The sequence below is a fragment of the Salvelinus fontinalis genome, chromosome 36, assembly GCF_029448725.1.
Source record: "Salvelinus fontinalis isolate EN_2023a chromosome 36, ASM2944872v1, whole genome shotgun sequence".
NCBI classification, from domain to species: domain Eukaryota; kingdom Metazoa; phylum Chordata; class Actinopteri; order Salmoniformes; family Salmonidae; genus Salvelinus; species Salvelinus fontinalis.
In genome coordinates, this window is record NC_074700.1 from 31258671 (window position 1) to 31279314 (window position 20644).

At 43.4% G+C, this 20644-nt stretch overlaps 1 protein-coding gene and 4 non-coding genes across 13 annotated transcripts in view; all 5 read right to left on the reverse strand.

Annotated features, from left to right (window-relative positions):
• Positions 1 to 2013: 2013 nt before the first annotated feature.
• LOC129835759 (piggyBac transposable element-derived protein 4-like) overlaps positions 2014 to 20644 on the reverse strand; it is a 37534-nt gene continuing 18903 nt past the window's right edge. For 2 of the 9 annotated variants that reach the window (XM_055901524.1, XM_055901530.1), the window contains exons 5-10: positions 11345 to 11392; positions 10996 to 11045; positions 9944 to 10746; positions 5529 to 9605; positions 3721 to 3765; positions 2014 to 2759 (exon numbers count right to left, since the gene is read on the reverse strand). In XM_055901524.1, coding sequence (XP_055757499.1) covers positions 7775 to 9605; positions 9944 to 10056 — 1944 coding nt within the window. In that variant the 5' untranslated portion in view covers positions 10057 to 10746; positions 10996 to 11045; positions 11345 to 11392 and the 3' untranslated portion in view covers positions 2014 to 2759; positions 3721 to 3765; positions 5529 to 7774. Of the gene's footprint in view, positions 2760 to 3720; positions 3766 to 5528; positions 9606 to 9943; positions 10747 to 10995; positions 11046 to 11344; positions 11393 to 17086; positions 17457 to 20150; positions 20185 to 20380; positions 20400 to 20644 lie in introns of those variants that run through there. The other 7 variants (XM_055901531.1, XM_055901526.1, XM_055901525.1 and 4 more) reach the window with 7 other exon arrangements.
• On the reverse strand, positions 2199 to 2268 carry LOC129835835 (small nucleolar RNA SNORD31). The gene has a single exon (XR_008756559.1). It is a non-coding gene; the product is annotated as a small nucleolar RNA SNORD31 (small nucleolar RNA).
• Positions 5424 to 5493, reverse strand: LOC129835843 (small nucleolar RNA SNORD31). The gene has a single exon (XR_008756562.1). It is a non-coding gene; the product is annotated as a small nucleolar RNA SNORD31 (small nucleolar RNA).
• LOC129835848 (small nucleolar RNA SNORD22) lies at positions 6016 to 6142 on the reverse strand. Its single transcript, XR_008756566.1, has one exon. It is a non-coding gene; the product is annotated as a small nucleolar RNA SNORD22 (small nucleolar RNA).
• Positions 11120 to 11183, reverse strand: LOC129835819 (small nucleolar RNA SNORD29). Its single transcript, XR_008756546.1, has one exon. It is a non-coding gene; the product is annotated as a small nucleolar RNA SNORD29 (small nucleolar RNA).

Consider the following 20644-nt stretch of genomic DNA (forward strand, 5'->3'; position numbering starts at 1 on the left):
TTGGTGTATAACTGTATATTAAATTCAGTCACCCCACCATGGTTAGTGTTGGTGTATAACTGTATATTAAATTCAATCACCCCACCATGGTTAGTGTTGGTGTGTTACTGTTCATTAAATTCAGTCACCTCACCATGGTTATGAGGCCTCCCGGGTGGCGCAGTGGTCTAAGGCACTGCATCGCAGTGCTAGCTGTGCCACCAGAGATTCTGGGTTCAAGCCCAGGCTCTGTCGCAGCCGGCCGCGACCGGGAGGCCCATGGGGGAGGCACACAATTGGTCCAACGTCGTCCGGGTTAGGTAGGGTTTGGCCGGCAGGGATATCCTTGTCTCATCGCGCACTAGCGACTCCTATGGTGGGCTGGGCGCAGGTGGTGCGGCTGGCTTCCTGGTTGGACCTGACACATCCAGAAGAGGACTGGATGCATACACTAATAGGCCTGGTTCCTCTCTAGGTTTCTTCCTAGGTTCCTGCCTTTCTAGGGAGTTTTTCTGTGCTTCTACATCTGCATTGGTTTCTGTATAGCACTTTGCTGCATCGGCTGATGTAAAAAGGGTTTGATGTAAAAATGTGATTGCGTCACTACCAACCCTGGTTCGATTCCAGGCTGTATCACAACCTTAGGAGTCCCATACGCCGGCGCACAACCCAGCATCGTCCGGGTTAGGGTTTGGCGCGAAGTAGGCCGTCATTGTAAATAAGGTTTTCTTCTTAACTTGACTTGCCTAAATGAAGGTTAAATTAAATGAAGGTTAAATTAAAATAAATACCTTTGGCACCATGTCCAATGTCACCTTTTAATTTTACATCTGAGTGATAAAAGGCATTTTATAACAATAATCTTATTTTTAATATACATTGTCGCATACACTAATAGTCTTCATTCCTGATCAAATTTTGCTGAAACACTTAATGGCAAATATTATAGGACTGCTGCACTATCCCAGTTCGCCACTAGAGACGTTCGTTACATATACAATATTGATTACTGAGATTAAATGTAGCTAGTTAGCGGGTACGCGCTAGTAGCGTTTCAATCAGTTATGTCACTTGCTCTGAAACCTATTAGTAGTGTTGCCCCTTGCTCTGCAAGGGCCGCGGCTTTTGTGGAGCGATGGGTAACGACGCTTCGTGGGTGTCAGTTGTTGATGTGTACAGAGGGTCCCTGGTTCGCGCCCGTGTCGGGGTGAGGGGACGGTTTAAAGTTATACTGTTACATATAGGTTACTTTTTGAGGTAGTGCAATCAGAGCCAACACTGAATTATCTTGTAGTGGTCAGAGCCCAAATTGAGTTCCCTACCGCATCACTGTGCGCCTCATTGTGTAACGTTTCGGGGCTCCAAATACCTCTGCAATGATAAGATTGGTTGACGGTAGGTCCTGTATAAACACAAACTCAGTTCCTTAACAGCTCGAAATTATGAATGACCCGACTTCGGTAGACGACCAACGCAAACAGATTGACCCATGCAGCGCCATTAACCCCCGTTGTCGCCGTCGATCCCAAAACCCTATTCTTTCCACCATAGGAATGTTTGAACGAACCAGAGGTAACCCATTTAGGGTTTCGAGATGATACACACCCAGTTAAATATACCGGAATTTACTTTTCGCCCCATGGTAACGGGCCTGACTGAACGCTTTATTTTTCCACCATATTTGGCGGTATTTTTTGCAGCGTAAACTGAGTTTATTACATATATTATCTATAAACTGTCCCATCGTGTCGTTGAAGCCTACTACATAACGATTCATGCTGCTCACCATAACATCCTTCCAATAACAAATCAATGGATTAAAATAAAGTCAGTCAACTTTCTGTAGCCAGTGAAAAATGTCAATCATTGTTACATCTGCATGTTTATAACCACCTAGAATAACGACATAAAGATTGGAGATGACAGGAAATGTCACATTGTTCAGTTTTGAATTCAGATCACATGGTTTATTCAAAATGGCCAAATTCACCAAGTCTGATTTACTACCACCAAGAAAGAAAAATAGGACAAGCATTAATTTGTAGATTTATTTTTACATCAAAACACAGTCACTGGGTTGAATTGACTTGGCCTGGTTTTCCCCAGTTCCAACAAGATGTCTCACTTCCTTGCTGACCAAACAGGAGTGCAAGAGGGAAAATAGTGAGAATTAAACCCTGGTGATACTGTAGGGACTAATACACAAGGTCTGAGATGACTTGATCAGAGAGTAACCAATCAGTCAGCGTTACATCAGACTGGGGCGGTAATGATGACTCATCATGTCAGAGTATGTAGTTTATAACAAATTGCTTGGGTCAGTGTGATGATCCAAGAGGAACATTCAACAGTACATTAACAACATCTTCCTAATATTGATCTGCCCCCCTTTTCCATTATAATACATATACAGTCGTGGCCAAAAGTTGAATGACACAAATATTAAATTTCACAAAGTCTGCTGCCTCAGTTTGTATGATGGCAATTTGCATATACTCCAGAATGTTATGAAGAGTGATCAGATGAATTGCAATTAATTGCAAAGTCCCTCTTTCCCATGCAAATGAACTGAATCCCCAAAACATTCCCACTGCATTTTAGCCCTGCCACAAAAGTACCAGCTGACATGTCAGTGATTCTCTCGTTAACACAGGTGTGAGTGTTGACCAGGACTAGGCTGGAGATCACTCTGTCATGCTGATTGAGTTCGAACAGACTGGAAGCTTCAAAAGGAGGGTGGTGCTTGGAATCATTGTTCCTCCTCTGTCAACCATGGTTACCTGCAAGGAAACACATGCCATCATCATTGCTTTTCACAAAAAGGGCTTCACAGGCAAGGATATTGCTGCCAGTAAAATTGCACCTAAATCAACCATTTATCGGATCATCAAGAACTTCAAGGAGAGTGGTTCAATTGTTGTGAAGAAGGCTTCAGGGCGACCAAGAAAGTCCAGCAAGCGCCAGGACCGTCTCCTAAAGTTGATTCAGCTGCGGTATCGGGGCACCACCAGTACAGAGCTTGCTCAGGAATGGCAGCAGGCAGGTGTGAGTGCATCTGCACGTGTAACAGTATAACTTTAAACCGTCCCCTCTCCCCGACACGGGCGCGAACCAGGGACCCTCTGCACACATCAACAACTGACACCCACGAAGCGTCGTTACCCATCGCTCCACAAAAGCCGCGGCCCTTGCAGAGCAAGGGGCAACACTACTTCAGTCTCAGAGAAAGTGACGTAACTGATTGAAATGCTACTAGCGCGTACCCGCTAACTAGCTAGCCATTTCACATCCGTTACACTCACCCCCCTTTCAACCTCCTCCTTTTTCCGCAGCAACCAGTGATCCGGATCAACAGCATCAATGTAACAGTATAACTTTAAACCGTCCCCTCGCCCCAATACGGGCGCGAACCAGGGAACCTCTGCACACATCAACAACGGTTGCCCACGAAGCATCGTTACCCATCGCTCCACAAAGGCCACGGCCCTTGCAGAGCAAGGGGCAACACTACTTAAGTTTCAGAGCACGTGACGTAACTGATTGAAATGCTACTAGCGCGTACCCGCTAACTAGCTAGCCATTTCACATCCGTTACACACGCACAGAGAGGAAAATACTTTGAGGCCTGGTGTCAAGAAGGGTAGCAAAGAAGCCACTTCTCTCCAGGAAAAACATCAGGGACAGACTGATATTCTGCAGTGCATTATAATACTGGAACCGTAAATCATTCCCACTACACACCTTCCCGCTCCACCAGCACAGCAACACTTCAGCAGCCAACGAGCTCTAAAAAGACAGCACAGTTTTAAAACCAAATAATTCCAATCTTACTTTACTAGACTACATTCAGAGCATTCTGAAACCAGATCAGGAGTGTCTAGTTCAGTCATTGCAGCCATCCAGCCAGTGGTCCAGGGTCTGGGGTCAAGGAAATACCTGCAGTCAACATTAGGATACATTTCTTCATTTCACCAGTAACAATATGTATTTTACAGAAGTCCTGTGTCATGTGGTGTTTGTTTACAAGTACAAGAATGAGACCAGAGCATTGTGAGTCCCTCACTGTTGACCAGGTGATCTAATTACAGGACAGAATTCACAACTCAACGTGTGAAGTGTTAATATGCTGGGACAACACTGCCAGTGAAAACCTGAATACCAACCTACACCTGATTACACTCAAACCCTTGATTGAATTAGGTGAATAATGCTGCGTTTACACAGGCAGACCAATTCAGATTTCCACTAATTGGTGTTTAACAATCACACCAGATCTTTACTGATTTGATTACTCAAGACTAATTAGTGAAAGATCAGAATTGAGCTGTGTCTAAACGAAGCCTTACATCTAGGTCCCCAGAACCAGGATTGTGAAACACTGCTCTAGAGCAGGGGTGTCAAACTCATTCCACGGAGGGCCTAGTGTCTGCAGGTTTTTGGTTTTTCCTTTCAATAAAGCCCTAGACAACCAGGTGTGGGGAGTTCCTAACTAATTAGTGATGTTAATTCATCAATCAAGTATAAGGGAGGAGCGAAAACCCGCAGACACTCGGCCCCCCGTGGAATGAGTTTGACACCTGTGCTCTAGAGTATAGATCAGTTCACTAACCAACACTTTTTTTTTTTTATAGTTTTTTTTATAGTTTTTTTTTAGTTTTTATTTTACTTGCTGTGTTGTACTCACTTCGCCTCCATGGCCTTTTTATATTTTATTTATTTATACATATATCTGTTTGCCTTCACCTCCCTTATCTCACCTCACTTGCTCACATTGTATATAGACTTATTTTTTTTCACTGTATTATTGACTATATGTTTGTTTTTACTCCATGTGTAACTATGTGTTGTTGTATGTGTCGAACTGCTTTGCTTTATCTTGGCCAGGTCGCAATTGTAAATGAGAACGTGTTCTCAATTTGCCTACCTGGTTAAATAAAGGTTAAATAAAAATAAAATAAAATAAATAAAATAAAAAATCTGTCAGCTTAACATCAGACTGGGGCGGTAACAGGAAATCATCACTTCTACTAACGAGCCAGCAGGTGGCACCATTATTCCTTTCACATCTATTATTCAGTTTGTCCCCTGGCATCCCAACATGATCTGCCCAGCTGGAGAGTAGTGTCCCCTACTGACCACCTCCATTCAGGCTGCAAAGATCATTTCCTCCTGAACAAGCTTTAAATGGAAAACCATCCAAAACAGCAAATTTGCAGTCTTAATACATTTTTTACACAACGCTAGAATGGCTACTGCTAATTCCTTATGTTGCACCTTGCGTTCAGCCTGGAGTGGACAGACTGCTGCAACCTTATTGGCTGAACATCAGGAAGTAGCATATAATGCAATAACTTGAATTAAACAGTCAGGACCTGGAAGAGGAGATTATCTATCTATATTAATGTGATAAACAGCAGTACAGCAAAGTAGCCCCATCTCTATAGATCAGTTCAGTAACCAATCAGTCAGCTTAACATCAGACTGGGGCGGTAACAGGAAATCATCCCTTCTACATTATAAAGGACAGAAGTAAAGTCGATCATACACACCTTGAGGTAGTTCAGTAACAGGCATCTTCTAGTGACCAGTCTGGTACCACCACCAGGACCATCAGGACCTGAAGGAGAAGAGTCCAAATAAACATGCTGAACAGCACTACATTAAAGACTGCTTTATTGTCTGATAGATCAGAGGGGTAACCAATCAGCTGGGGAGGTAACAACTGATCCTAGACCAGCACTACCACCCTGAGAGATTAAATATGGGAAAGTGTTGACAAGGGCCCTGTACTACATCAGGACACTAGTTATTTGTTAGTCAGTATTCTAACCTCAATCCTGCTTAAACTGTATTGATGGTACTGCATGAAAATATAAATTAACTGACTACATCCTGAGTGGACCATCCACCCCAGTCACTTGTGCTGCTACTAGCATTTCATGAATGATTCTGCATCTACTTCTTGATCTTAAATCTAATGGCGGCCATTTTGGATCAACAATGCAAAGCCAACAGCCATTTTGTGTGAGTCTCTGGTCCCATCAGACAGTTGGTAACCCCAACCAGCTGTCCCCTTGTTGCCCTGGCAACACCAGTGGGTCCACCTTTGCAGGTTCTGTCGTCGACACAGGGCGTAAGACGAGTGCGGGTGTCATCACTAGGAGCCAGAGTCACCACGACTACCAAACATCAACCGTTCAGAGAATTTTAACACTAGGCTGGTTATAGCTTGTGGCTAAGGCAGAGGCTCTGGTTAAGATACAATGACTAGATTCATTTCCCATGACAATTACCGAACGTACTCATTAACCAAAACTCACCAGTCTAGTTGGCATCACGACTCCCTGTTCAGCCACATACAGAGGAAACCTAAGACAAAACCTTCAAGATAATGTCTTGCTGGGGACCAGATACCAGGCGGGCACATGGAGGGGGTTAGACATAACATTAGTAGCCTTTATGACAGGTTACGTAGCCCTCTGCTGAAGTCAGCTATTCCTTTTCTCAACAGATTCCAAAGAGAATATTCATCATGTTCAACAGAAGGACGGGATCCCTCAAACTGCAAACGTGTTGCGTTCAACTATACAAAAAGAAAAGTTGTATGGAAATGTAATGTACATACCAATACATTTATATTTTAAAAAAAGAACAAACTTTAAATTGAACATTGAACTACCCCTTTAAGGACAAATTAAAGACTGGTGTTAAAATATCCATTTAGACTGGATGGATCCATACCTGCATAGGTAGACCTGATAGACCTGAAGAAAGGATATGCTGATTCTTGATACTATTTGAATGGAACCACTTTAAAGTTTGTGGAGGGGTGAGAATAACACAATAGATCAAAACAAAAAACATTGGATTTCTATATCTGTTGTTGTCCCCAACAGGACAACGTGTGTGAACAGTTTCATACTGATACAGTCAAGAATGAGAGAGCTACATAATATTTAGTATGAAGTTTCCCAGGTGTCCCTCAAGTTTTCCCAAAAATGTACCCAAGTGCCCAAATTTGTCAATTTTAAAGTACATACCTATAGAGAACATACTAAAATGGTAATACTGATGTTAAGGTAGCCTCCCGAGTGGTCTAAAATGCAGAGCTGTGCCTCTGTCCCAGCCGGCCGTGAACGGGAGACCCATGGGGCGGCGCACAATTGGCCCAGAATCATCCGGGTTGTTCTCTTCCCATCTCGCACTAGCGACTCCTCTGGTCCGGGCCGGGCGCAAAGCACGCGGACGCCAGGTGTACGGTGTTTCCTCCAACCCATTGGTGCGGATGTTTCCTTGTTAAGCAGGCATTGTGTCAAGAAGCAGTGAGGCTTGGCTGGGTTGTGTTTCGGAGAACGCACGGCTCTCGACCTTCGCCTCTCCCAAGTCAGTACGGGAATTGCAGCGATGAGACAATTGGATACAAAGAAATTCAGGAGAAAAATAAATAAATAATATATAAATAAAAATACATGCACACATTTCAAGTTTACACACTCCCAGGAATGTCATACGTAATGGATCATTAGCATCCCGACATAAAAGTTACTAACAGGAGACGTGACGAGAACGCTGATCCAATGCCTCCCAAAACACAGAAGTGAATTAAGATAAACATCCACATTAGCAGCCAACACTGATCTAATGTCAGAAGTGTAACACACCACAAACTGAGGGAGAAAACACACTACTTACAATTAGAGTATTCAGAACACCCACAGTCCTCTACATCAGATTGAGCTGCTGATGCCAAGGCCCATAGCAGTCTCTCTCTGTTGTAAAGCAGAGCGTAACACCTCTACACCAGATTGAGCTGCTGATGCCAAGGCCCATAGCAGTCTCTCTCTGTTGTAAAGCAGAGGGTAACTGCACAAGTAGTGCAGGTGATGGGAGATTTCTTGTGGCACAGAGTACAACGACGCCTCCCTACTGAGCCCTTTTGGCCCTGAGGCAAATTCAGGTCTGCAGTGATGTATTTTGGCAGGTGAACATCACTGGAGGCAGGAGTAGAGGGGACAGAGGTAGAGCGGACAGAGGTAGAGCGGACAGAGGTAGAGCGGACAGAGGTAGAGCGGACAGAGGGTGCTGCAGTGGACTTTGTGCTGCAGTCAGCAAGCTCCTGGATGAGCAGCTCTCTGAAGGCTAGCTGTGTCATGGGGGTCTGTCCACAGATCTTAGCCTTTTCCTTCTGGAGGATGAACGCATTCACCACAGCAATGTCGATGAAGTGATAGAACAATGTCTTGTACCATTTCTTTGTCTTGTGGAGAACATTGTAGTAGCCTATCAGAGCGTCTGACAGGTCCACACCTCCCATGCTCTTGTTGTAATCCTTCACAGCAGCTGGAACGGGGATATCTTTCTTGGTCCATGTCCCAGTAGCGTCCTTCGCACGCCTGCGGATGTGATCGCCACTGTACGATTTGTGGATACTGGAGCACATGACCACCTCTCTGGTATCCATCCACTTTACAAAGAGCAGGTCATCTTTACGAATCCATCGTATGGTACCCCTTTCAGCCCTCTTAGGCATGTCGTTTACTTTTGTTTTGGGAAAACCCACTCCGTTGGGACGAATGGTGCCACAAGCCCACACATTCAGCTTCCTCAGGTCTATAAACAGGGTAGGGCTTGTGTAAAAGTTATCCACAAACAGTTTGTAGCCCGTCCCCAGCAGTGGAAAATCCAATAATTTCATAACGGAATCATAACCAAGTCCCATACCGGTGGCTGAGATGGACTTCCCCTCATACACAAAGAAATTCCAAGTGTAGGCACATGCAGAATCTGCCAAAACAAACAGCTTGTAACCCCATCTTGTTGGCTTGTTAGGCATATACTGTTTGATCCCAATTCTGGCCTTTGAGGCTACCATCCTCTCATCGATGGACAGGTTCTGGGAAGGCTGAAAATGGGTCTTGCAGGCCTCAACAATGCTGGAGTAGAGAGGTTTGATTTTGCAGAGCCTATCAAAGCTTGCTGTGCCCTTCTTCTTGTCATTGTTATCGTCAGCTTGTGGGTCACTAATATGAAGCGCCCGCGACACAGTCAGAAACCTCGTACAAGACATGACAGTTGTAGGGAAAGGCAGTTGGTAGAGTCTTGAGCTTCTCCAGTAGGCCTTCAGGGTTTTGAACTTCACAAGCCCCATATAAATGACCAGTGAGATGTAACAGTATAGGTCTTGGCTGGAAATGGGCTTCCATGCCTCTTTCTTGCCTGCTTGCTTCTTAGCCCCATACTTGTTGGTGTTCAACACAAGCAAATCAAGAACTGACGAGGAGAAAAACATCTGGAAAAGATTAAGGGGGCTGTACTTTCCAGTCATGTCCAGCTGAGGTCCTGGCTGCCTTTTAGGTCGAAATGTTGGTCGAAGTGGCTCCACATCATCCTCTAGCACAGTGCGCCAACGGTCCTCTCCCTCGGTGGTAGTTGCCGCTGGTACACTGGCCCTCCTCCGCTTCTGGTCTGGACTCATAACACCTCTAGATGGCCAGGTGGGTGTGGAGCCAGAGACAGCAGCGGGGGTCAGACTGGAGGAGCCAGTTCCTATGTTTGAATGAGTGTGGGATGGACTTGAATGTGGTTTCTTTGGAGATGGCTCCCAGAGGTCATCGGAGTCTCTACCTCTATTGAGGATAAAATATAAATTAAATGTTTAGAACTCAAGTTTCCTATTAGTTATTTTATTTAACCTTTATTTTAGCAGGGAGTGAGCACTGCATCAATACATCAAATACACAACACTCATCTATATAGAGTATGGGGAACACAATCACTATGATGAAATATGTGGACCAATAGGCAATAAGACACTCAAAAACAACAGCATGTCATAGCCAACAGAAAATACACTTGGGCTTTGCTAATACATTGTATGCCTCATATATATATATAATCTCAAATGAATATGCAACCATTTAAACATCTGCATTAGCATGAGAAGCAAAAAACCCATTTTACTTACTGATCTAAAAGTGGATCTTCTCCTTCCAAAAACATTTCTTCCTCACTGGAATCAAAACTGTACTCACTCATGGAGTCCTCATCCATTAGTTCTGTGTCACTCTCCCAGTCCATTTCTGCAATGGTCTCATCCAAATTTGTAAACTTGGACTTCAATGTAGCTTTCCACTAGTAGCAGCCATGTTTTCTTTTTTTAAGTTTTGAGAAAAGTTTGTAGAAGAGAACGAACCACTACGTATCATTAAATACCGTGAGTCCTGTTTGCTTTCACCAGAGAATGAACACTGTTGCCCACAGCTCTAGCATGATGGTTGTTTGTAGTACAAAAGGCGTTCACATGCTGCTGGAAAGCCCAGCTCATTGGCTATCTAGCTTGATCGCTTTCAAAATGATAGGTGGTCCTTGGACCAAGACTCTGTCAATCAAGTGAACACCGCTTGTCTCATTGGTGCCTAACGACGGCTTACCTTCATTAGGCTAATTGACGTGTTGTGTAGCCAATATGTCACAGGTGAATGTATCAAGTTGCATTGATAAGTGTTTTGTTGTTGTGCACTATCCCCAAACAATAGCATTGTATTTTGTCCCGCTGTAATAGCTACTGTAAATTAGACACTGCGGTTAGATTAACGAACATTTAAGCTTGTTGACGATATAAGACATGTCGATGTCCCGGAAAGTTGGCTGTTGTTCAGAATGCCTTTCTAGTCACATACTGAGCAGCAGCTGTCCAGATTTCAGGACACTGATCCTGTAGAGGTTTAAAAGCAGCCCAGAACAGCCATCTTGTTTCAGGACAGTCAACTGTTAAAAAAAAAAAAAGAGGACATTTAACTAGACTGCTCAGCAGGGTGTCAGGTCATTTAGCATCAACAGGAATTCAGACAAACGAGATTATAAAAGGTTTATCATGTGGTTGCAGAGAATGATTGTTATTCTGGGAAAGACCTCCCTTTCTAGTGCACTACTTCTGACTAGGGCCCATAAAGCTCTGGTCAAATGTAGTGTACTATAGAGGGCGCCATTTGGGACAGTTTCAGAACCACAACTTACCAGTATGTTGGCGTCCACGCTGCAATTCCACTGACCACAGCACTCAAACCCTGAAGAATGAAAGGTAAACATTTTATTAGTGTGATGATTGAGGAATTGATGACTAACTGCTGCATTAGCTACAGTCACTCAGTAGTTCATGTCGTTTCACATCGGTTCAAAGTGAGCTAAGTTCATCATCATTGGGACTGTAGCACATCCCGGTAGCCATCTTGTAGTTAGCCAGTCTAACGGGGAAGGTGTCTGCATCCAAAGTCACACCCTATTCCCTTTATAGTGCATGGGTCCTGGTCTACGGTTGTGCACTATAAAGGGAAGTGGGGTACTAGTGTCTTAACATTTCACCAACCTGGATTTTCACAAAGCGCATCAGTGTCGTGGTCTGGAATCAGGTATTCTATGGAAGGAATCACAATTTAATGTTATAGTTTGGCTTCCGTGAGAGGATAGAAGGTTCTTAAATAGAGCGCATCAGAACAAACAGTAGCTTCAAAAAACACGAGACATACAGTAGCAGTCAAAAGTTTGGACATACCTACTCATTCAAGGGTTTTTCTTTATTTTCTACAGTAATAGTGAAGACATCAAAACTACGAACGGATATGGAATCATGTAGTAGCCAATACGACATGTCATAGATCAACCAAAAACATTGAACATAAAGACAGGCTGATCATTATCCTCACAAAGAGAAGACCTTTCTCATGTAGACTGATTCATGTCTTTTGGGATTGGACTGTTCATGTATGTAAACGGAGGTCAAAACACACACAAAAAGACTGGCACGGGTCATAACAGGTCATAACATTTACTGAATAACACTTTGGGTTGCGCCAGTCACGCATGGCCTAAACACGCCTGGTGTGGTCTACCCACTATTGCTGTTAGAGTGAAAACTAAACTAATATATATGAATAATTAGTCAGAATATAGTTGGAGCTACACAGACTCTTTAGTTAGCTGCTGCTCCTCGTCACATCGTCGCTGGAAGTCAGCCATGCGTTTGTCAGTAACAACCACATCATCATTAAGGGACATGGGCAGCCGTGAGGAGGAGGGTTTATTCTCCAGATCTTTAACCGTTTTCCGGAACTTCTTGGGGTTAGACCCACAGAGAGAGAACTACTCCTTAGAGGAACTAACTTTGGCCTTCCCGGATAGCCTGAGTGCACTTATTTCTCAATTGCCTAAACGAGAGCCAGTACGCGTATGCCGAGCCTTTCGCAAAATGCAATTCTTGAGGTGGAGTAACTCTGCAAGATCAGTCGAACCAAGGGGCTGAACCTGTTTTTAATTCTCATTTTCTTTATGGAGGCGTGTTTGTTAACATGTGAAAATGTCTTCGACGGAGGGGATCAAGCTGATTCTATGCCAATTTACAGAGGCCAGTTCATGAAGGAAGGCTTGCTCATTAAAAAGTTTTTTAGCAAGCATTTATGACAAATCAGTACAGGTCGTTTCACAGACATTACGAACACAGGCTGTAAAACAGTGATCACTAAGGTCATTACAGAAAACACCAGACTGATACCTATCAGGATTATTTGTGAAGGTAAAAATTGAGGAGAGTAGCCTTTTCTGGGTGTTTGGAGTCATACCTTGTGGGATTGGTAACAATCTGAGAGATTTAGGGAGTCCCATTGCTTTAGGACCTCGTCAGGTGGTTTAAGCATTACCCAGTTTAGGTCACCTAGCAGGACAAATTCAGACTTAGTGTAAGGGGCCAGGAGAGCGCTTAGGGAAGGTAGGGTATAGACTGGTGCTGATGGAGAACGATAGCACCCAGCAACAGTCAACAAAGAGCTATTTGAAGTTTAATGCTTAAAACAAGCAAATCAATTGTTTGGGGACAGACTTGGTGGAGACAACCGATCACTGAAGGTGATCCCTGGTAAATATTGCCACTCCCCCACCTTTGGAAGTTCAGTCTTGCCGAAAAAGGTTATAACCATAAAGGTTAACGTCAGTATTCAAAACACTCTTTCTTAACCACGTCTCAGTAATGACCAACACATCTGGATTGGAGCTGTGAACCCACAATTGATCCCTTCTCAGCCCTTTACCTTAAAGGGATACTTCAGGCCCTTCATATACTTCCCAGGTCAGTGGATACAATTTCTGTGTCCAGTTTGAGAGAAGTTAAAAGGTAGTTATGTAAGTGAATGCTAACTAGCATTAGCGCAGCTGTGAAGTATATGGTTACAAATGTATCCATGACTTTAACCGACTGGGAAAGTAGTAGCCCAAAATCACTAAGTATCTTTGTGTGCACTTGGCAAACTGTCATGGGTTTACAACTAAATAGGGAAGTGCACTTTGGGGTGGACTTTCAGGACGTAGTAACTGACTCACACGTGACTGGCTGTAAATGATGATCCTCAATGACAAGCATATATCTGATTTTTGGTGATGCTAACTTTGATCTGATGGCCTCCTTGTCCTGTGTTCCAAAGCCTCTTGTAGTAATATACAGACTAGTAAGTTACTAACATGGATGTATTCTTTGCTCAGGTCTGCATTACTTGTGACACGACTTCCTGACTTCAAGGCATCTGAACAGATTCTCCACTTGGAGTTCCATTCTGGAATAGGAATGTGTGTGTGCCGGTGAGTTCCATTCTGGAATAGGAATGTGTGTGTGCCGGTGAGTTCCATTCTGGAATAGGAATGTGTGTGTGCCGGTGAGTTCCATTCTGGAATAGGAATGTGTGTGTGCCGGTGAGTTCCATTCTGGAATAGGAATGTGTGTGTGCCGGTGAGTTCCATTCTGGAATAGGAATGTGTGTGTGCCGGTGAGTTCCATTCTGGAATAGGAATGTGTGTGTGCCGGTGAGTTCCATTCTGGAATAGGAATGTGTGTGTGCCGGTGAGTTCCATTCTGGAATAGGAATGTGTGTGTGCCGGTGAGTTCCATTCTGGAATAGGAATGTGTGTGTGCCGGTGAGTTCCATTCTGGAATAGGAATGTGTGTGTGCCGGTGAGTTCCATTCTGGAATAGGAATGTGTGTGTGCCGGTGAGTTCCATTCTGGAATAGGAATGTGTGTGTGCCGGTGAGTTCCATTCTGGAATAGGAATGTGTGTGTGCCGGTGAGTTCCATTCTGGAATAGGAATGTGTGTGTGCCGGTGAGTTCCATTCTGGAATAGGAATGTGTGTGTGCCGGTGAGTTCCATTCTGGAATAGGAATGTGTGTGTGCCGGTGAGTTCCATTCTGGAATAGGAATGTGTGTGTGCCGGTGAGTTCCATTCTGGAATAGGAATGTGTGTGTGCCGGTGAGTTCCATTCTGGAATAGGAATGTGTGTGTGCCGGTGAGTTCCATTCTGGAATAGGAATGTGTGTGTGCCGGTGAGTTCCATTCTGGAATAGGAATGTGTGTGTGCCGGTGAGTTCCATTCTGGAATAGGAATGTGTGTGTGCCGGTGAGTTCCATTCTGGAATAGGAATGTGTGTGTGCCGGTGAGTTCCATTCTGGAATAGGAATGTGTGTGTGCCGGTGAGTTCCATTCTGGAATAGGAATGTGTGTGTGCCGGTGAGTTCCATTCTGGAATAGGAATGTGTGTGTGCCGGTGAGTTCCATTCTGGAATAGGAATGTGTGTGTGCCGATGAGTTCCATTCTGAAATAGGAATGTGTGTGTGCCGATGAGTTCCATTCTGGAATAGGAATGTGTGTGCGCTGATGAGTTCCATTCTGGAATAGGAATGTGTGTGCGCTGATGAGTTCCATTCTGGAATAGGAATGTGTGTGCTGGTGAGTTCCATTTGTGTTTTTTTCACTGGTGTTCATGACAGTTCCAATGGCACCACATTTCTATATTATGCACTACTGTTGACCATAAACCAGGGTAGTAGTGCTCTATATATGATTATCTCTGGGCTTTACAGTACCAGTCAAAAGTTTGGACAAACTAACTCATTCAAGGGTTTTTATTTATTGTAGAATAATAGTGAAGACATCAAAACTATGAAATAACACATATGGAATCATGTAGTAACCAATTTTTTAAAAATAATAAAAAATATATATTTTAGATTATTCAAAGTGGCCACCCTTTGCCTTGACAGCTTTGCACACTCTTGGCAGAAACAGCTTCATATGAAAGATTGATTTATGAAATTAATGGCAAACTTGAAACCTTCTCTGACGTTTGGGGCCATTTTCTCTCAGAGAAAGAATGAAAACAATATGTAACAATCTAACAGACTACATGCATAAATAGATGACTGAGGGGTGAGTTTTCACTTTAGTTGTTCCTTTTGTTGTAATAGTTGTTATGGGGGGGGGGGGGGGGGGTTGTGGGTGAAAAATTTAAAGTTTGCTTCCTTTTAGATCTTTGTGTGTGTGGTGCATTCAGGGGGGTGCATTTAGGGGGGTGTTCACGCCCCTTGACCTTTTTCCACATTTCGTTGCATTGCAGCCTTGCTCTAGAATGGATTTGTTATTTGGTCCGTTTTCGAGTGGGGATGTGGCGGAACGTGGGGTCTGGGTGCTTCCAGGTGCACTGTATATTCAAGTCTGTCAAGTTATTGTTTACTGCTAAATGTAATTAAATTGCATTGTTGTAGTAATGTGAAAGAAAATAAAAACTATAATTACAAAAAAAGAAGCACATGGCTGTGCTCTTTAAATCACTACTTCATTAAGTCAGGATTCCTATTTGACTCAGCCATGTCTCCTTGCCCGTCCAACATTTCCTCATCTCCCACCTCTTCTAATGTGACTCTCCCCGATGCTTCTCCCTCTTTTTGCCCTGCCCCGCTACAAAGTTTCTCCCTGCAGGCAGTCACTGAGTCCGAGGTACTAAAGGAGCTCCTTAAACTTGACCCTTTGAAGGTATTTGCCCCCATCATCGCCAAGCCTATCTATGACTTTTAACCTGCCTTTCCTTTCTGGGGAGGTTCCCATTGCTTGGAAGGCAGCCACGGTTAGTCTTTTTTTTTTAAAGGGGGAGATCAAGCTGATCCTAACTGTTATAGGCCTGTTTCTATTATACAGTCTTATACTCAGCTAGTCCCTCCCCAAATTGTGTGTTAAATGCTCTACAACAAAGCTTTCTTAGTGTCCAACAAGCTTTCTCTACCCTTAACCTTGTTCTGAACACCTCCAAAACAAAGGTCATGTGGTTTGGTAAGAAGAGTGCCCCTCTCCCCACAGGTGTGATTACTACCTCTGAGGGTTTAGAGCTTGAGGTAGTCACCTCATACAAGTACCTGGGAGTATGGCTAGACGGTACACTGTCCTTCTCTCAGCACATATCAAAGCTGCAGGCTAAAGTTAAATCTAGACTTGGTTTCCTTAATCGTAATCACTTCTCTTTCACCCCAGCTGCCATACTAACCCTGATTCAGATAACCATCCTACCCATGCTAGATTATGGAGACGTAATTTATAGATCGGCAGCTAAGGGTACTCAGGTGGCTAGATGTTCTTTACCATTCGGCCATTAGATTTGCCACCAATGCTACTTATATGACATCACTCTATACTCCTCTGTAAACTGGTCATCTCTGTATACCCATCACAAGACCCACTGGTTAATGCTTATTTATAAAACCCTCTTGGGGGGGGGCACCTATCTGAAATATCAACTGCAGCCCTCATCCTCCACATACAACACCCGGTCTACCAGTCACATTCTGTTAAAGATCCCAAAGCAAACATCCCTGGGTCACTCTTTTTAGTTCCGAGATGCCACAAACTGGCCAGTTTATCTCAATCATGGACACTCTTACTGACAGTTGTGGCTGCTTTGTGTAATGTATGGTTGTCTCTACCTTCTTGCTGTTGTCTTTGCCCAATAATGTTTGTACCATGTTTTGTGTTGCTACCATGTTGTCTTGCCATGTTTTGCTATGTTGTCATCTTAGTTCTCTGTGTTGTGATGTGTGTTTTGTCCTATATTTATATTGTATTTATTATTTATTTTTTATCCCAGGCCCCCATCCCTCAGGATGTTTTTTGGTAGGCCATCATTGAATATAAGAATTTGTTCTTAACTGACTTGCCAAGTTAAATAAAAGAGTGAAATTAAAATCAATTTAAAAAGCAGGACACAGCCAATGATCCTAGTGGTAAGTCAATGCACTCACAGGTCAATGTGTTCTGGATTTCCCTGGCATCTGTCCTGCATTTCTGTTGATCAGGGGGGAGATAGGGAGGTCCCTTCATGAACAGGCAACACGCAGGCATATAGAACCCAACATTGATATCGTCGCTAATGGAACCTTATTTCCAATACAGTCGACTACTTCTGACCAGATCAACGTTAATAAGTAGTACACTATTGAGAATAGGGTGTCATTAGCGCAGCAACGACAGTCGAACCAGGTGCCAAATGCTACTCAGAATCTGGTAAGTTTCTTCTTCAAAGGCTGATTCGGTAAGAGAGTGATGGTGCAGTCACTCCTAACTGGAAAGCTATTCTACTAGCTAACACCAACATGACACGTGGTAAGCTAGGTGATAACAAAAACCACCAAACTAGCCAGTTGGCAAACTAACATTTGCTTGCATTTTACTACTGCAGAATGTCATTATACAACGGTAGGTCTAATCCTGAATGCTGATTGGTTAAAAGCGCATTCCAGCCAGTGTCTATTCCCCAAATTACCACCGGCTAAATCTATGATGTTAAAATGCCTATTTACTCTGACTGCGCAAACCCCCGTCTCATCAGCCCAAGCAGGGAAGTTACTAACTTAATCTCCACTATAAAAAAAGCATCTAGACATTCTCACATTTCTTTTATACTAACATTTAGTTTTCAATAGTGTAACAGTATAACTTTAGACCGTTCCCTCGCCCCGACACGGGCGCGAACCAGGGACCCTCTGCACACATCAACAACTGACAGTAACTGATTGAAATGCTACTAGCGCGTACCCGCTAACTAGCTAGCCATTTCACATCCGTTACACTAGCAGAGATTTGTATAAACTTCACTGTCTGTCTCTCCAACATTGTTTCAATATTCAAATTCGATCTCCAGCTGTCACATAGTAATGAACGTGTAGGGGTCAGGACGAGAGAGGGGATACAGGCTATGTGCACACTGCCCACAAAATGAGGCGGAAACTGAGCTGCACTTCCTAACCTCCTGCACAAATGTATGACCAAATTAGAGAGACACACATTTCCCTCAGATTACACAGATCCACAAAGACTTTGAAAACAAACCCAATTTTAATAAACTCTCATATCTACTGGGTGAAATACCACCATGTGTAATCACAGCAGCAAGATTTGGGACATGTCCCAAGTGAAGAACAAACACCATTGTAAATACAGCCCATATTTATGTTTATTTATTTTCTCTTTTGTACTTTAACTATTTTCACATCATTACAACACTGTATATAGACATATGACATTTGAAATGTCGCTATTATTTTGGAACTTCTGTGAGTGTATTGTTTATTATCTACTTCACTTGCTTTGGCAATGTTTACATGTTTCCCATGCCAGTAAAGCCCTTGAATTGAATTGAGAGAGGCAGGCAGCGTTTCTCAGCCAGTCGAAATTATGAATCAGTTGGCATCATTTTTATGGATATACAAAAATAAATGTAAATTGAAAAAAACGTCCAACGAAACGATGTGCTAGTTTGCGGTCTTTCCAGCTTAAATTTGAAGTTGTGTTGTTGGCTAGCTCCTCTGAACAACAGAGTCCTAACGAAAGGGCACATTTTCTATTTCAGATTTAATCGTGCCTCATTAGCTCATTGTTAAATGTCACTAGAAAACAGTTTAAAGAAATGCAGCTACAGTTGTTATTCTGTCTGCACTGTGACATGACTGTACATTAGCCGTAGTTAGCTAGCTAGCAAGCAAGCAGGGGGTAAGAACGTAGACAGCCAGTATGACAATGGAACATTTAGAACGAACGACTGGGTCGCGTCCATAGATACAGAACAAAGACTGACTGGGTCGCGTCCATAGATACAGAACAAAGACTGACTGGGTCGCGTCCATAGATACAGAACAAAGACTGACTGGGTCGCGTCCATAGATACAGAACAAAGACTGACTGGGTCGCGTCCATAGATACAGAACAAAAACTGACTGGGTCGCGTCCATAGATACAGAACAAAAACTGACTGGGTCGCGTCCATAGATACAGAACAAAAACTGACTGGGTCGCGTCCATAGATACAGAACAAAAACTGACTGGGTCGCGTCCATAGATACAGAACAAAAACTGACTGGGTCGCGTCCATAGATACAGAACAAAGACTGACTGGGTCGCGTCCATAGATACAGAACAAAGACTGACTGGGTCGCGTCCATAGATACAGAACAAAAACTGACTGGGTCGCGTCCATAGATACAGAACAAAAACTGACTGGGTCGCGTCCATAGATACAGAACAAAAACTGACTGGGTCGCGTCCATAGATACAGAACAAAAACTGACTGGGTCGCGTCCATAGATACAGAACAAAAACTGACTGGGTCGCGTCCATAGATACAGAACAAAAACTGACTGGGTCGCGTCCATAGATACAGAACAAAAACTGACTGGGTCGCGTCCATAGATACAGAACAAAGACTGACTGGGTCGCGTCCATAGATACAGAACAAAGACTGACTGGGTCGCGTCCATAGATACAGAACAAAAACTGACTGGGTCGCGTCCATAGATACAGAACAAAGACTGACTGGGTCGCGTCCATAGATACAGAACAAAAACTGACTGGGTCGCGTCCATAGATACAGAACAAAAACTGACTGGGTCGCGTCCATAGATACAGAACAAAGACTGACTGGGTCGCGTCCATAGATACAGAACAAAAACTGACTGGGTCGCGTCCATAGATACAGAACAAAAACTGACTGGGTCGCGTCATTGAACCAATAGAACGAACGACCAGCCGACTTGGTACTATAGTTTGAGGAAGAATTAAATAGTATGAATAAATTCAGCTAAATAACGTTAATGAAAATATGTCAATCATTGTTTGAATATGTTGGTAACCCGTTGTATAAAAGGGATACGCCCTCGAAGCCGCTGTTTGGAGGATATATCGGCACGGTTTACTGGCAATCGACGAACAAAACCCGTGCCAATATATCCTCCAAACACCGGCTTCGAGGGCATTATTGCTTAATTGTACCATGGCAGCAAAATGCTGACATTTCAGTAACAAGTAGCTTACCGGAGCGGCACTTTCTCCACCGAGTCGTCGGCATCTTGAAAGGAGAATAATGAAAACGTTTACACATACGGAGGAGTAAACACACGAATGAAAATTATTGAATGACTAGATGTTGATATCCCTCTCTTCATATATATATATATATCTTCATATATATAATCTCTCTCTGGCTAAGATCCAAACATTTAAAATACACCCTATCCCCTCAGCCGTCAATTAAGTAGACTCACAGGGATGACGTCTGACGTCATGATTTTTAATGAATGATTTTTAAACGGACCACCCTTGGCCGGAAATTCGACACTTGTTCATCCCGCGATGATGGGTACTTTATGTGAGCTACGGTCAATTATGAGTGCAAGTCTACTTAAATTAAATACAGAATTATTAATATACACCTACTGTATGATAACTAGCAAATGAATTAACTAACGCCCACTGATGACGTATGACGTCATGATTTTTAATCAGTTAGCCTGCCTAGCTGGAACTTC